Here is a 16,478-nt window from a genome sequence, read left to right on the forward strand (position 1 = left end):
CTCTGGCTGCCTGGCGCTCGGAAGTTTGTTCAGCGGAGCTGGCCGTCGCTTGGCTCCGGGGCTGGCGGGACAGCTGCGGGACAGGCCGACCGCGGCCGGGGCTGGAGCGGGGAGGGACGCGTCTCAGGGTGGGCGGCCGTGTGACCCGGGGGTGGACACCTGCCCGTCCCCCGTGCGGGGGGCCAGAGGCCGACCCTGGCCGGGGTGGGGGGCAGGCTGGCTGGGGCCCGGGAGGCTGCCCTCGGCCCCGCTGGCTCCTGGAGGTTGGCAGGGCCAGCTGTGGCGTCTCGCAGCCTCTCGAGGGCAGCTGGCCTCCAGGTGGGGACGGCACGGCCGCTGCCCGCAGCCCCTGGACGGGGCGGATGGTGTGCCCTGGCCCCGCAGTCGCTGCAAGCGCGCCCCAGCACCGCCGTGGTGAGGCGGGCAGGGAGGCCAGCGGGCAGGCGTCCTCGTGACCCGAGGCCTGGCCGGGCTTCCGGCCGAGAAGTCGGGCCCGGCCCCGTGGTGGGTGACCCGCCGGCCTGCTCGCCAGGCTCGCTGGGGAAGCAGCCAGGATATCCTGCTCCCTCCTCGTGGGGAACCCCGCTCTGGCCCTTCCTGTGCGCCGGGGTCAAGGAGCAGGACGCCCTGCCTGCTCCCGCTTCCTGCCCCCGTGCCGCAGTCCTCTTCCGGGCCAGGCCGGGGCGAGGCGCGTGGGGGCGGGCCAGGGGCGAGGGGCAGGTGGGAGCGGGGCCAGGTACCCCTAGCAGCTCCGCCTGTCCTCAGGGGGCGGGAAGGAGGCTGCCCCCACCCCTGGCGAGGGGATCGTTACCGGAGCCCGAGGACCCCTCTCCTCCCCCCCAGGGGAGCCTCTGCCTTCCTCAGCGCCTCCTCCCTGCCCCCCACTGCACATCTGGCCCCGCAGCCCCCCTCTTGTGGGCCCCCCCGCCGCCGCTCCTCTGCCTCAGTTTCCCCCGCAGGTGCAGGGGCACAGTGCTGCCTCGGGGGCTGTGCAGACCCGCGCGTGGGTGCGGCTGAGAAGAGGGGCTGGGGGCCGGCCTGAGTGCAGCCCCCGCCCCGTGACCCCCTGCCTGGCTCCAGACCGCAGCGGCCATGGGGCGCACCTGCTGGTTAATCATTGACGGGCGGGAGCGGCGGCCTTTGTCTGCAGCCTTTCAAAAGCGGGGCCGGCCAGCGGGCAGGCCGCTTGCCGCCTCTGGCCCGGTGCTGCCGGCCGCCCCCAGGCTCAGGCCCTGCAGACCCGTCCGCCTGCTCCCCAGCCGTGGCTCCCGCTTCTCCGTGTCCCTTCCCTGAGCCTGGCCCCGCTCAGCCTGCTGCCCATGGACCCCCTCGCCACCACCCTACCCCTCTTGCGCCCAGGGGGCCCGGGTGGAAGGGGCTCGGCCTGCTCAGTCTCCGCAGCGTGCACCCCTGTGGCGTCTGCACCCCTGTCCACGGCTCCTCTGGGTCAGCCCGGCCTGCAGCCAGCGCCTCGGGGGCTGTGGGTGGGGGTGAACTTACTTCATGTGCCCCTGGGCGGCCAGCGTGCTGGGCGAGGCACCGCCCACGAGGACCCCCAGCAGCCCTCTCGGTGGCCGGCCGGCGCGAGCCTGTGCGTGTCTTGGCCAGGGCCCGGGCTCGGGCAGTGCATATGGCCACTCAGGCCTCGAGGACCTGGGACTCTGTCCCCACAGGACGCAGCCTCCGCAGGGCCTGGTCTCCCTGTGCCCCCAGCCGCCACCCTCCCTGGCCCTCCTGGCTAGTCCTGAGGGGCTCTGGCCAGTCAGGATTTGGTGCTGGGCCCGGGGCTTCCCTGACACTGGGCTTGCGAGGCCCGGAGTGGCCTGGCCCAAGCCTGAGGCCTCGGGTCTGACCTGGCTTCTTGACGCCAGATGCGGCTGCTCTGGCCTGCAGCCTGGTCCGGGCCCCCGAGCCACAGGGGTTGGAGCCTGTGGCTGCCACCTTGGCCAGTGCTGGCCCCTGGGCAGAGGTGCTCTGGCCAAGGGGCACTGGGCAGATAGACGGTGGACGGTGGGCATGTGGACAGGGGAGATGAAGGCCGCAGCGGTGGACGAGTGGGTGGTGGGTGGACAAGTGGCCGGGCGGGCAGGTGGGAGGGGCCGGGAGCGCCAGGGAGCCATGGACGGCTCAGTAGCTGAGGATCCCGCTGGCGGCTGCTGGGGGGGCCAGGGAAGGTGGCCAAGGGCCTTCGGAGTGTGGGGCCAGGAGGGTTTCAGGAGCCCTGTGCGTGTTCCTGGCTGCTCCCTGCCCTGGCACCTGCTGGGCAGCTGGCCTCGGTGTGCCAGGAGAGACCCGGCCCTATCTCACTGGCTGAGCAGGGTAGAACATGCCGTGAGCAGGCCCGGCCCGCAGCCAGCAGTGGGGCTGCTGCCCCCCCATATCCTGGATCGGGGCTCAAGGTCCTGCGTCAGCCCCATGAAGGCACGGCACCTCCCGGGCTGCGCTGGAATGTTCTGGCTGCCCTTGGCACGGGGTGGGGGCCTGGGCCTCACTGGCCTCATCCTGGGTGCTCTTATCAAGGCCTCTGCTGGGCCTGGGCCTCAAAGTCGGGCCGCCTTGGCGGGCGTCCACAGGCCTCCCGGCCTTTTCAGGGGGGTGCACATGGCCACTGCGGCTCCCCCGGTGCGGCCCCGGCCACACGGCCCTTGTCCCAGGGGCCCCCCGGGGGCAGGGTCCGAACCCGGATTGGTGCCACTTCAGGCTCTGCGTAGTGACCCCCTGGCAGGGTGAGCCCACGGCTGGCAGCGGGGGGCCGCTTCCCAGGAAGTGCTCTGCAGTCTGCAGGGGGGGGGGGACAGCAGGGGTGCTGGGGGGGGGCGCCTGGCCCGGGACCCTGTTCCCAGGCGACTGGGTTTTATTTACTTAATGTGGGCTCAGGGCACGAGCTTGTCCCCGCAGCAGGCAGCACTGCTGAAAGTGGGCAACAAGACAGACTGGCTGGGGCGGCTTCAGGGAGGGAGGCCACGAGCAAGCGGGGCCCCCATGCTCACCCCGGGGTGCGGTAGGGGTGGCAGGCAGGAAGTTTTTGGTTGTTTAATCATTTTTGAATGAAAATAAGCGATAAGGTCCCCGAGGGTCCTGGGCTGAGAAGGCCAGGTGGGGTGGTGCGTGTGCTGTGCCCCGTCCTGCCCCTCTCTGCAGGGGTCCACAGGCCGGGTCTGAGTCGGTGGGTGGGTCCTTGGGGTCACACAGCTTGCTAATGCGGGGGACATGCACCCTCCTCACCCAGGGGGGTGGGCCCAGGGCTGCAGGTGGGGGCCAGGCAGCTGAGAAGGGCCTTCCCTCCCTCCCCAGGCCCTGTGAGCCTCCGGTCTGCCTGGATGCCCCCTGGATGCCTGGGCCGAGCCAGGATGTGGGGCGTTGTGGGGACTGCGGCCAGCCACGCTGCTGTGCCTCCTCCCTCCTGCACTGCGGCTTCCCAGCCCCCGGCCGGGCCTCTCCTGAGCCTCCCTGAGGCCACGGGCACACTGCCCTGCAGCTGGGCGCCTTCGGGGGCGGGCGGGGCGGCTCACGTGCGGTGCCCGGGGCTGGGAAGGTCATCTCCCGCGGGCAGGTTCTGGATCAGGGTGGTTCCTGGTGGCACCTGCCGGCTTGTAACCTGAGCTCCCCAGTCCTGGGATCACAGGGTGGGGGTGGGGGCCCTTTCCTCCCCGGGGGGCGCGTGGGCCGGTGCCTGTCCCTGGGATGGGGCCGGGTCCGTGGTGGGTGTCGGGGAGGCAGGTGACCCTCTGGCCCTCACAGGTGACCCTGTGTCCCTCTGGCCCGGCCTCTCCCGCGCCGGGGGTGGGGCTCTCGCATGGACGTGGTGTGGGGGACAGCCCGAGGCCCTGGCTGGGTCCCGCTAGGTGTGGGGCAGCGCGGGGTCCTGAGAGCCCAGCCAGCGCCCAGCAGGCACCCGGCACGTGCTCCCGCTCCAGGGCTCAGCCCGCCTGTGCCCCCGGCCCCTTCGCAGAAGGTCTCAGTCCTCTTTATCGAGGGCCGATGGGCAGGAGGAAACGGCGTGTTTACAGCGCGGTCAGAGTGGGTTTGACACGCACAGACCTCCTGCACCACCCTGGCAAGGACAGGCAGACCCCGGAGCACCCCTGGAAAGCCGCCTTTCCACCCCCGGTCCCGTCTCCGTGGGTCTGTTTCGCAGACGTTTTTGATGGCGGTGCCCATGCTACATCTGGGCCCTCAGCACGTTTGGGCTCGTTGCTTGTGTCAGTGCTCAGCCCCCTTTTCACCGCTGCGTAGTACTCCACCGACCGACGGACCACGTGCGCTCAGCCACCCCCCCGGGGGCATCCCCGCTGTGCCCCCTTGGGTTCTTAAAGGAGGGCTGCGGGCGTCTGTGTAGACCTGTGTGAGGACACGCGTGGGGGTGGGGGGTGGGGACGGGGGAGAGGTTCCACTGTGGAGCCTTCAGGGGACCCGCCGTGGGGGTCTGTCCCCACATCCTCCGGGCCCCTCACTTGGCAGCATGGCTGGGGTGCAGTGCTGGGAGTCCCAAGTCCTGGGAGGTGCTGGGGCAAATGGGGGCACTTGAGGGGGGCACGGGGCACTCGTGCGAGCTGCCTCTATGGAGCCTCTGCACAGCCCTGCGCCAACCTCGGTCACGGGTGGGGAAGCGAGGCAGGGCGCCCGGGAGCCCACGGCGGACTGAGTGTGCGCGCTGGCCCAGCGGGGCGCCAGCTTCCGGGACACTGAAGGGGCGACTGGATCCTGCCCCCCTGGAGATTCCACGGAGGCCGGCGCGGGGCGGGCAGTGCGGGCGAGGCCTGGTCGCTGCGGGCTGAGTCCCGCGCCCGGCACAGAACAGGGGAAGCCCGTTTCCACGGAGGCCCCCGGGGGCTTCTTTCGTGTGCTGGGCCCTGTGGCTGGGCCGGAGGCTCCTCTCCGGCTGCAGCGCGTTCGCCGTGTCCCTCCGGCCGTTGGCAAAGGCCTGGGGAGGCGCTTTGACACTTTGCCAACGGCCCCTTTCTCCTTGGGCTGTCGCTGCCCATGGGGTGCCCTTGCCAGCTGGCAACCTTGCCTGGTGATCTTGCCAGCTGGTGACCTTGGCGGCTGTGACCTTGCCAGCCCGTGCCCTTGCCTGCGCGGCTCCCGCGGCCGTTACCCGGGGCCTCTGCTTGGGCCCCCTGCGCGGTGGCCGGCCCTCGGCAGGGCTTCCACCCGGTGGCCTCTGTGCATTGTCACTGGCCCTGTCAATTCATCTCAGCGCTCACACTGTCCCCGCCAGCCCCCCACGCCCCCCACGCCCCCCACGTTCCCCACGCCTTCCCGCTGCTCACTCCCCAAGCCCTGGTGCCAGCCCTGCCCCTGGCTGATGCGGCCGGGCGATGCCGGGTGCAACCTCCGCCACAGCTGCCCTTGAGGCCTGCGCCGGCGCGGGGAGGCCGCGGGTGTGGGCTGGACTCCCGAGTGTCCAAGCACGGCCGCCTCCCTCCTCTCGGCCCCGGCGGCCCCTCTGGAAACATCGGGGCTGAGTTGCTCGTCGGGCCGCTCCCAGTCTGGCACTGCCGTCCTGGCCTCAGAGGACGCCTGGCGATGCCCCCTCCAGGCCCCGCTGACCTCTGACCTGTCGCCGGGCACTGTTCCCGCCGATGCAGCCGGGGCCTTGCGCCACGCCTGCCTGGGGCCTTTGCCCGCGCCCCTCGGCGTGGCTCCCTCGCCGTCCCCGGACAGCCCCTCCCCGCGCTACTTCTGCCCGACCGCCCTGACCCCGCGGTGTCCACCGACCCAGGCAGGCTCCCCGTGTTGCTGCCCCCCTGCCCCCGTCCCAGCCAGTCTCTCTCCTTGATGGACGGCGGGTGGCAGTGACGGGGGCATGCTCCTGTGCCCGGCCGCGCTGGGCAAGGGGGCCGACCTGCCGGGCCAGAGCTGACCCGGAAGGCGGAGGCGGAAAGGAGCTGCAGGGGCCTGAGCGGTCTCGCGCGGCCTGGCAGGGCCCAGGGCCCAGCTGGTTCTCCGTGGAGCCAGCCACGGCCCCTGAGAGGGGCTCCGGCCACGGCCTGCCCTGCTGCTCCGTGCGGGGCCTCCCGCACCCTCGATGCCCCTCACCTGGGCTCCCTGCCCCCTGGGCTCCCTGCGTCTTGATCTCCCAGCACCCTGGGGTCCCCACCTGCTGGGGTCCCTGCCCCTGGGGCCCGACTGGGGAAGACAGGACTTGCGTCAAGAGGCCCCTGACCCACCCCAGCCCTGCCCACGTCCGCCGGCCTCTTCCTCCGCGCATGCAGGAGCCCCGGTGACGTCGCCCTGCCTGCGGGCCAGCTGGGAGGAAGCTGGGGGTGGGGGGGGGCTCTGGCCTCTGGCCAGCTGCCGAAAGAGGAAGCGCACTTCCTGGAGGGCACAGCCTCCGAGGTCGTGGCCAAGTGGGCGAGACCCCGGTCTCGTCCCGGGCGGTGGCGGGAGGAGCCCTGAGATGCCCGCCATGCGCTGGGCCATCCGGCCGGCGAGACCCTGTCCTCAGCCACCGCGCCCCAGCCAGCCTCCCGGGGCGCTCCCCTCTGGGCCCCGCAGGACGGGCACAGGGCAGCCCGGCCTGCGGGGACGTCCTGGGGGCTGCAGGTGCCGGGGCCAGGGCTGGAAGTGAAGGGGATGCGGAGGGGCTGGGAGAGAGGGTGAGCCACTGGGCTCCCACAGGAGACGCTGGTAGAGCTGGCGGCGGCGAGAAGACCATGCTGCCCTCCGTGTGGGTCTTCAGGGAGCCCTAAGACGTGAGACCCCCTGCCCTCCTCTGGCCTGCCTGCCCCAGGGGACAGCCTGAGTCCCGTGGGGGCTCTGGATGGGCCACGGGCGCCAGGAAGATGGGGATCCACTCCCCTCGCTGAGGAGAGGATGGGCAGGGCCCCTCGACGGCCCGCCAGGCCCTGAGCTCCCCGGGCAGGAGAATCAGGGGCCACGTGGGGGCTGCGGCTGGCGCCCCCCAGGAGGTGGCAGGGCGGGCCCTGACGCCCAGCACTGGCCACGTACTTCTGGTGGCTGCCTGCAGGCGGGCCGGGGGCCAGGGCGGCCAGCGTGGTTGGGTCCCCCAGACGGCCCGTCTCCAGCAGCTCCATCTCCCCAAGGCCTGGGGCTGGGCCCCTGCGTCTGAGCGTGCACGCCTGAGCCTCCACCGCACGCCGGCCCCGGGCCACTGTCTCCCACACCCTCCCTGGGCGGCCGGCCCGGAGCGGAGAGGCGCCGGGGCAGGTGCCTGCGGCCGGACACATGCCGGTCCAGCTCTGGCCCGGGCACTGCTCCCCGGCCGCGATAAGAGGCCCGGCCAGGGTATATTTAGCAGGTGCCGGAGGACAGGCTGAAGCGCCCGGGACATCCACCCCGGGCTCGACCTCCTGAGCAGGACGGGGAGGCCTCACCACGCTCCCCGCCGGGCCTGGAAGCTGGGATGGGGGACCCTGGGCTGTGGGCTTCTCGGGGCTCTGGCACAGAGGGCGGCCCCGCAGACAGGGTGTGGGGTGCGAGGCTCGGCACGCGGGCAGCGAAGGGCGAGCGCAGCCTGAGGGCCGGGGCTCCATGTCGGTGAGCCCCACCCATCGTTTCTTCGGGGTGACGTCCTGCCCAGGCGGCGGGCAGAGCGGCCCCAGCCCCGTCTCTCTGCCTCCCGCTGAAGCTGTCCCCTGGTGCACCCCCAGCCCCCGACGCACCCCGTCTCCGGCTCTGGCTGAGGACAGCTGGGTGAGTGGGGCCCCGGGCTCTGCCCTCCACCGGCTCCTTGTCGCACAGGACGGGGTCTGGGCGGGACCATCCCAGAGTCCTTGGCGCCGGCGAGTGGCCACCGGCTTCCCGGGTGCCCAGCTGCGTCCCCCTTCCGGGAGCTCACTAAAGCCCCCGCTGCCCCTGGCGGGCCCCCCACGCTGAGGCTGGGGAGCTCGGATGGCCACGCTCTCCCTGTGGCAAACTGCTCCGCTCTTGCTAACTCCCTCCCTCCTCTCGGCGCCCCCCAGGCCCGGGCCCACCCCGTGGCACTCCCAGTCTGCACCCCACCCGCGCCCCCTGCCACCGGGCCGGCCCCGCCTCCCGCCGCCACCTGGCGCGCTGCGCTGCTGATGTCCGATAACAGCGTCCCGGGCCTGCGGTCACGCTCCCGCTGCACCCACGCCAGGGACAAGCAGGCCATTGTCCTGGGCAGAGCCGCCGCCCTCCCGCTGACACTCCCGAAGCCTGGGGGGCTGGGGCCTCTGGGGCAGCCGCCTCCCCGCCCACCCGCCCCCGCCCTGTGCAGAGAGCGGGTCGGGATTCCTGCTGTCCTTGGGCCTGGTCTCCCCACTCCTCGGCAGGGGACCTGGCAGGGGCAGGAGGAGGGCGCCGGCCTGCCGTCAGCCCCCAGGGCAGGGACCTATCTCTGCAGAGGCGCCTGCCCCCAGGACGGGGGAGGACGGAGCTGCTGTTCCGTGATGCCTGCAACGCCCAGGTCACATGACACGGCAGCCAGGGCCGCTCCGGGTCCCTGGTGCCGTGTGGCCCGGCGTGTGGGGAGCTGACCCGGCTGCTGCCCCACCCCTACCCCTGTCTGTGTGGGTCTCCCGGGCGGCTCTGGCGCAGAGGCCAGGACCCCCGCGAAGTGCCCTCTAGGCCGACCTGGCTGCAGGAGCGCCTTCCCGGGCCAGGCCCGCTCTCCCTTCCTCCGGGCCCAGGCGCCGGCGGGGTCTCCCGCAGCCCAGCCATTGTTCCCTGGGCAGGCGCAGGCCCCTGGCCCCCGGAATCCGGCCCTGAGCTGAGCCTTGCGCTGTCTGTGGCCAGTTCTGACCTCTCAGGGGGCCTTGCCCCAGGCACGAAGCCCCAGCGTCGGCCCACGTCCCGTTGCTGATAAGGCAGCGCTGGCAGCTTCCGCAGCAGGGCTGGGGCGGTGAGGCTCAGACACAGGGCTGTGGGCTTGGAGGAGGTGGCCAGGCCCCCAGGCCCCAGACCCCCAGGCCCCAGATCCCCAGATCCCCAGACCCCCAGGCCCCCAGACCCCCAGGCCCAGCTTCTAGACTGACCCCAGGCAGGCCCATGGGATGGCCCAGAGGTGCTGCTGGGCTCTGTCATGGCCTCTGCTCGGGAGGCGGGAAGCAGGAGGGAATCGGCCGTTCTAGGCTGTCCTGGCTGTGGAGCCTGGAGGCCATGGCGCTGGGCAGTGCTGACAGCAGGGCCTGTACATGTGGGCCCAGGCCCAGGCCCGGACGAGGCCCTGTCCTCTCCGCGCGTGTGTGTGGGTGGGGGGTCGCTGATGTGTGTGGGGTACATGGTCGGGGCTGCCCATGACGGTGGGGCCCGGCGTCTTGTGGCTGGCTGTGGTCGGGGCCGAGTGCGGGCAGGCCCTGGGGGAGTGGACCCCCAGCCCAGGACACCTGCTGACCACGTAGGTAGAAGTGACCAGGTGTCTCGTGGCACTGTAGGCAGCCTCAGAGGCCAGGTGAGGGTCCCCTGGTTGCAGTAATTTCTGGAACCTTCTGTAGAAGCAGCTTTCTTCAGCGCTGTCTGGTGGGCCCCAGGGGCCCCCATCTGAGCCGGGACCACCCACCATCTCAGAGAGAAACCCGCCCTGCCCACCCCAGCCCCTGCCCGGTGACCGGTCTGCTCTCTGTCCCAAGGACCCCTGGACGTTTCATAGGAACAGGCCCCTTGGCGGCCCCTGTGTCTGCTGTAGGCTTTGGGGGCGCCTGGCGTTCCTGGGCAGGCGGGCGCTCACCTGGACCGGCCGTGGGGGTGCTGGTGGCGGCTGACACGTGTCCCTGTCCCGCAGCTTCCTCATCGTCCTGGTGTGCCTCATCTTCAGTGTGCTGTCCACCATCGAGCAGTACACCGCGCTGGCCACGGGGACCCTCTTCTGGATGGTACGTAATGGCACGAGGGGCGTGCTCCGGGGTCCCCCTGCGGGCGGCAGTGCACAGGGCATGGGAGGTGTGGGGACCCCCACTCTGCTCCACGGTTGCTGGATGTGACTGTTGAGCGGGCAGGGCAGGGCGTGGAGCCTGGGGCTGGTAGTCCAGGAAGGCTTCCTGGAGGAGGGGGCTTCTGAATTGCACAGGAGGGAAGGGGGATGTGGGTGTGGTGGGCAGGGACCTGCCTGCACTGTGGCCCTGGGCTTGGTTGACTGGTGACAAGGGTTGTTGCCGGTACGGGCATCCCACAAGTGTGCCAATCCCCACGACCCCAGTCTCCAGCCCCCGCTGGCCCTTCCACTGGCCTGACCATGCTCCTGACCGCCAGCTGGTCTGAGGACGGGGATTTTCCGCACCGGCGGCCTGGCTCCGCAGCCTGTCTGGCCCCGTACCCCGAGAGTGGGTTAGCGGACTCTTCCGGAGCCAGCAGTGAGCCCTTGGGGACCGGGCACTAGTCCCCAAGGCCCACAGCCGCCTGTGGGTGTCTGAGGCGCCTGCATCTGGTCCCCGCCCGGCCTTCCAGGGCCTGCCAGGCCCTGCACCCGGTGGCCACCCGGGGCCGCACTGCTAGGTCCTGTGGTCAGCCGGGTCTCCGTGAGGGGCTGGCGGGGGACGCTGGCCGGGCACCCTGGGCCAAGGCAGGGCGCTGGTGATGTGCTGGCGGGGCTGCATCTCTGAGGTCCAGGCACCACCTGGTGGCCGTTCCTGGAACTGCGGGGTCTTCTCCGAGAGAAAGCAGGGGTTCAGCAGGAGCCTGGCGGGAGGGCCGGCCCTGCACCCTCTGTCCTGTGGGCACCCGCCCCCCGCCCCCCGAGCCTGCCGTGGCCCCAGAGACCCGTACTGCTCCCTTCTCTCACGCCAGACTCCTCCTGTGTCCCTGGAACCTTTTCCGCACAGCCATTGTGGGAGGGAAGACTCGGGGCTCCCTAGATGGGGGGGTCTGGTCTCGTGCCTATCCCTGGCCAGGCTTCCTGGGGGCCGCATCCTTGTGACGTGACCCGGGGCCTTCTTTGTCCCCTTCACTCTGCTTCCACGATCTGGACGTCAGCCACAGGAGAGCGAAGTGGCCTCTGGTTTCTTCTGACCTTGGCGCTGACAGGACCTGGGGTCACCTCAGACCCTCTGCCACCTCCCCCAGGTTCCCTGACCTGCGACAGCCCCCTGTTGCCCGGGCCTTTGCCTGCCTGGTGAGCCACAGGTCCCGCTTCTCCTCCGACTGAGACCCAGCCTGCCATGCCCTGCCCCCTGCGTCCCCATCCCTGCCCCTGCTTGAGCCCCCCGAGGGCGGGGGTAGCTTGTCCCACACGGCCAGGGCAGGCGTGGACACCCCTCCCTCCCGCTGCTGCGCCCAGGGCTACCCTGGGACAATGCGGGTCTGGGCCTCAGTTTCTCCACCCGCACAGTGGTGGGGTGGGCAGGGTGGCCATGCCGGTGCCCGAGGACTCCCGCACTCCTTGGCCGCCCGCACTTGGGCCCTTTGAGGTGGGTTTGAGCTGGCTGGTGGGCTGCCGCTGGGCAGCCGAGGCCGTCGGGCCGGGTTGCACCGGGGGCAGGCGAGCCACCCGCCAGGGGGCAGCCTCGGGGCAGATGTCCCGGGCCAGGATGGAGACGTGGCCAGGTGGGGGGCGTGTGTGCCGGGCGTCGAGGGCTTCTGGGAGGAAGGGGTGCTCGGATGAGGGACGGGCAGTGAGGGCCTTGGGGCGGCGGGTGCGGGCAGGGCCGGCGGGTGCGGGCAGGGCCGGCCGGGGCGGTCGGGCCGGGGTGGGGCCCAGGCTGGGCCCTGCTGGGTGGCGGCCGGCTGAGGCCACCAGGTGGCGCTGTCGTCAGCGAAATGTGGGCTCGGCTGGCCGGGGCCCAGGAGAGCCCCGAGCACTGCAGGGGGCCCCGGAGGGGCCAGGAGGGCTCGCGGGGCCTCTGAGCACAGACACGTAGGACGGTGGAAAAAAGTGGAAAAAGCCATTCCGAGCAGTTTCCCGGAGCCCCGCGCCCCTGCCTTTCCCGAGCCCGCGGGGCTGGTGCCAGGAAGGGGCCCCCCTCGGGGGCGGGGGGGGGGGGGCCGGCCGGGGGGATCCGGCCGCCTGCGGGGCCCGGAAGGACTTTGGGCAGAACCTGAGCACCCCGCGGGTCGGGTCTGCGGCCCGGGCCCCCACACTGGAGTGCAGCTCTCCCGGGGGCCCCCCTTTGGCTCGCTGGGCGTTCCTGAGCCCCGAGGCCACGTGTGCACGTGTGCGTGTGAGCGCGCGTCCGCCCTGTGCACACTGCCACGTGCGCGTGTGTGTTCCCGGCCGCCATGGCCTCCCTGGTGGGCCACGTGCCCTCCGCGGCCGTGGGCACCTCTGGGCCCGCCCTGCCTGCCCAGGTGAGGGCCCGGCCTTGGCCTCTGAAATCACAGCTGTGCCCCCCAATCCTACACAAAGGGGGCGCTGGGAAGCCACAGGATGGGCCGAGCACCCCGGGGGGATTGTCCTGCGATGCCTGTGGTTAATCCCGGAGCTGCCAGAGGCCTGGGGGATGAGGTCATCTCTGCGCTTCCTCCCCGGCTGCTGGGGCTCCCGGGCCCCCGCCGGCTGGGCCCCCGCCCCATCCCCCAGCCCGCCCCGTGCTCCTAGACTCCCACCCACCTGCCGGTGGTGCCACTGGGCCCCCCTTCTGCAGAGCAAGGGCCGTGCTGTGCTCCCCGCCCCGGCTCCGTCTGCGCCCCAGCACCCCAGTCCTGCACGCCCCGCTGCCCCCCGGCCGTCGCCCACTGTTCCTGCTCCAGCCCCCCGCCCTGCTCCTCTCGCGGTCGCCCCGGTTTGTCCTCCTCAGCCCTCAGCCCCGCAGGCGAACTCCTACACACCCCACCAAACCCACGCCTGCCCGGTGCTCGCCCGGACCCCATCCCCTGGGCTGGACCGTGAGCCCCGACCTCTGACCCCAGGCCCTCGGCTCCCCAACCAGGGAGCCCTCCCGGCCTTGCCTTGGGGCCACCTCGCCGCTTCCTCGCGGCGTGTCCCCGCGGCCTCACGCTCCCTCCGCCGCCCTCCCCACGTGCCGCTTTGCCAAGGGACAGTCCCGCGGGCCTCGCCGGCCCCAGCCCAGCCGGGGTGCAGCCCGAGGGCCCCGACCGGCAGAGCAGCCGCCTCTCCCCCCAGGCAGCTGCTGCGGGACAGCTGACATTCCGCGCGGGCCGGGAGCTGCACCGAGGGAATCCGGGCTGTAACCAGAACCTTCCGCGGGGGCGCCAGGCCCGGCGTGGAGGGGCCCTCGGTGGCACGTGTACTGAACAAAGGCGGCCTGTGTGAGGCCCGGCTTGGCGCTGTCTCCTCAGGCCGGGCCAGCACGTCCTCAAGCTTGTCTACAACACGTTTGTGGGTGGTGTGTTGTGTGTGTGATGTGTGGTGTGGCGTGTGTGGTGTGGTGTGGTGTGTGGTGTGTGTGGTGTGGTGTGTGTGGTGTAGTGTGGTTTGTGTGGTATGTGTGCTGTGTGTGCTGTGGTGTGGTGTGCTGTGTGTGGTGTGGTGTGTGTGGTGTGGTGTGCTGTGTGTGGTGTGGCGTGTGTGGTGTGTGTGTGGTGTGTTGTGAGTGTGTGGTGTGTGGTGCGGGCGTGTGCGCTGTGCCGGGAACTGCAGGGCCTGAAACCTCCCCGAGCGGCATGAGCAGATCCCGTGTGGGGCCCGCTGAGGAGAGCTGGGCCGGGGCGCCTGCCCTCTGGGGGCTCCCGCCCTCCCCCCCACGAGACGGAGACGGGGCGGCCCTGGACCGGGCGAGGCGGGGGAGGCCGAGAGCAGGGCTGTGCCGCCCCTGCCCAGTGGAGCCGCCAGGTGGGCTCTGCCCGTCTCCGACGCGCCCCCTTCCCGGCCACGGGCTGTGGGGTGGCGGGGCGGCGGGGCGTTGGGGGCGTCGGGGGCGCGGCGCCCCCAGGTATCTGGGGTGTCTGGGTGGTCTCTCGCTCTCCAACCCCCGCCCCCTCCTCTCCCCTTTTCCGAAATTGTGATGATTCGGCTCCAGGTAACCCGAGCCGCGGAGGGCTGGGGCGCGAGTGGTTGGGGACCCCCTGGGCCCGGGGTGGGCGCCCCTCTGGCCCTCGGAAGGCGGTGCCCGCGAGGAGCGCACGTGCCCGGGCCTCCCCCCACGCCTCCAGGGGCGGCCCCCCCGAGTCTGCAGCGCCCGCCCAGGCCCTCACGCTCCCGCCAGGCCCCTGCTCTTGCCTCTCCCGCCCGCCGCAGCCCCCGGCCTGGCCGGGAACAAAAGTCAGACGCGGGAGGGGGGCCTGCGGGAGAGGGGCCTGCGGGAGGGGGGCCTGCGCGGCCGCGCCCCTCCAATCCGACGTGGCGGGATTAGGGCCGCGGCGCCCGCGGGACAGGTGCTTCCTTTATGCTTGGGGCGTCGCGGCCCCACGTTGCTGCCGCGCGGGGGTCTCGGGTGGGGGCGGCTGGCACATCTGACCCGGCCAGCTGGAGCGCCCGGGCGCGGGCAGCAGCTGACATAACACGGCCCCAGCAGACCGCGCGGGGGTGGCACGGCTCTCGGCGCGGGGTCCTGGTGCGGGGATGTTGTGGGGAGAAGAGGATGGGCCGGGCGGGGGCTGGGCGGGCTCCCGGCTCTGGCAGCTGCCACCAGGGCCAGTGGCCCGGAGCAGTGCCCTGTGGGCAAGGGCGGGGGCAGGCAGGTACGTGTTGCGTGGTTTGGAATCAGGTCTCTGCCCCCCAGGTCTCTGCCATGTGGAGGAAGGGGACTCGGTGCCCTGGGGAGTCAGGGGCTGCCCGTGCCCGGCCCCAGCCCCTGTGCCTGTCCGCAGCGCCTGCGCCCCTCGGCAGAGCTCAGAGCGGAGGGCAGCCCCTCTGCTCCCTGCCCCTTGTCCAAGGCCAAGGTGGCGGGCAAGCGGGGCCTCGGGCAGGGGTCCACTGACCCCGGCCAGGGCTGCCTGGCCCGCTGCGGGAACTGGGCTGTGGGCACCCCGGAGCCAGACACCCCTGGCCCGGGGACCATGGCATGGGGCCCCAAATTTGTGTCTTCCAGTCAGCCCAACCACCCCAGGAAGCCTCCCTGAGCTGGGCCAGGCGGGGGCCGTGGTCACAGTGTGGGGAGCTGGTGGGGAGGCGCCTGCGCCCAGGCTGAGAAGCGGCCAGCTCGGCGCCCGCGGGCTGGGGCGAGCCAGTCACGGGCCGCGGCGACGCGTCTGAGCAGGCGGGCCGGGCGACGGCTGCATCCAGTCAGGAGGGCCAGGGAGCCGGGCAAGGGTGGCCTGGGGTTCAGTTTCCTGAGGGCCGGGTCCCTCTGCAGGCCGCCCCCTGGGCCTGGCGGGAGGGTCAGGGCGCTGCGGCCTGCTTGGGGTAGGGACTGGGCCAGGGTCTGCCGCCCAGTTCTCGGTGTGCGCACGCTGAGAGGCTCGTGGCCGCTGCCGAAGTCTGGCCATCACCACAAAGCGCCCTGGCTGTGCTGTCGGGAGGGCCCAGGGCCCCCGTCAGGCCCGCTGAGATCCCCGAACACCCTCCTGTGCTCATAATGTCTCTCCTCATCTCAGCACAAAGCGCCTTTCAAGCACGGGGCCTGGCCCGCAGGCCCGCCCTCTTGTCTGGGAGTTCTCGTTCCTCCCGTCTGAAGCCTGAGGCCCTGGGTCCACCGCAGGCCCTGGGTAGCCGGGCCCCCAAGGGGCTCTGGGGGTAGCTGGCGCCTCAGGGGCCGTGTGCGGCAGGCCCGGGGCCTGCAGGGCTCCCCTCTTTGTGGTCTCAGGGGGGCCACCTGGGGGTGTGCGCTCCAAGACCCCCATGCCTAGGCACATGCAGACAGGCTGGGGGGCCCGGACCCCCAGTCCGACCCTTTCCAGGCCCCAGGCTCTTCACGTGTGATGTGCAGTGAGCCTGTGGCCCACGTGGCATGGAGAACCTCAGCCTGGAGCTGCGAGCCAGCATGGGAGGTGGTGGGTCATGGCCTCCTCCTTGGGGTGCAGAGAAGGTGGGGTGCTGGGCTGGGTGGGTTGGGGTCAGCGTCCTTGATGGGAGCCAGTGACCTTGAGCAGGCTTTGGTTTCAGCATCGGAACATTCTGAAATCCACAGCAGACAGACAGACCTGGGTCTGCTGTGCTGCCGTCTCGACCTCCACGGGCACGGTGGCTGCGGCGTGTTGGCTCAGCTGACCCGGGTGCCACCGCGCTGGACGGGACTCGGCACACGCCGCTGGCTCCCGATGCGCCGTCACCTGCAAGTATCCTCCTGCCCTTGGGAACCCCTCCCACCCTTCCCATGCACGGTGACCTCGACCACCTGTCAGTAAGGGTAGTTTGCATTTTCCGGAGCTTTCTTTCAGTGGAGTCACACACGGGTGTAGTTTCTGTCTGGCTCCCCTCCCTGCACATTGTTTTTTGGGGTTCATCCAGGCGTGTCAGTGTATCAGCATTCCACTCTTTTTCATGGCTGCGTAGTATTCCACTGGGTCGCTGTGCCAGTCTCGGTTTCTTGCATGTCGCCTACATTTGGATCGTTTCTGTTTGGAGCTACGTTTGCGTCCAAGTCTCTGTGGGCACATGCTTGGGTGGGGGGTTGGATAACAAGACAGGTGTTTATTAACTATTTGAGAAACCCACAGACCATTCTCCAAAGCCACCGCACCAGGTTGCATTCCTGCCGCAAGTCCCCGCACCCCCCACA

General features: G+C 71.4%; 1 protein-coding gene across 3 annotated transcripts in view; it reads left to right on the top strand.

The window, feature by feature from the left end:
- Positions 1-16,478, top strand: part of KCNQ1 (potassium voltage-gated channel subfamily Q member 1) — a gene marked incomplete at both ends in the record, with an annotated part of 173,434 nt that overhangs the window by 1,739 nt on the left and 155,217 nt on the right. For all 3 annotated transcript variants that reach the window (XM_084255204.1, XM_084255205.1, XM_084255206.1), the window contains one exon: positions 9,710-9,800. In XM_084255204.1, the coding sequence (XP_084111330.1) occupies positions 9,710-9,800 (91 nt within the window). The remainder of the gene's footprint in view (positions 1-9,709; positions 9,801-16,478) is intronic.

The sequence above is a fragment of the Talpa europaea genome, assembly GCF_964194135.1.
Source record: "Talpa europaea genome assembly, chromosome: 1".
Classification (NCBI taxonomy): Eukaryota; Metazoa; Chordata; class Mammalia; order Eulipotyphla; family Talpidae; genus Talpa; species Talpa europaea.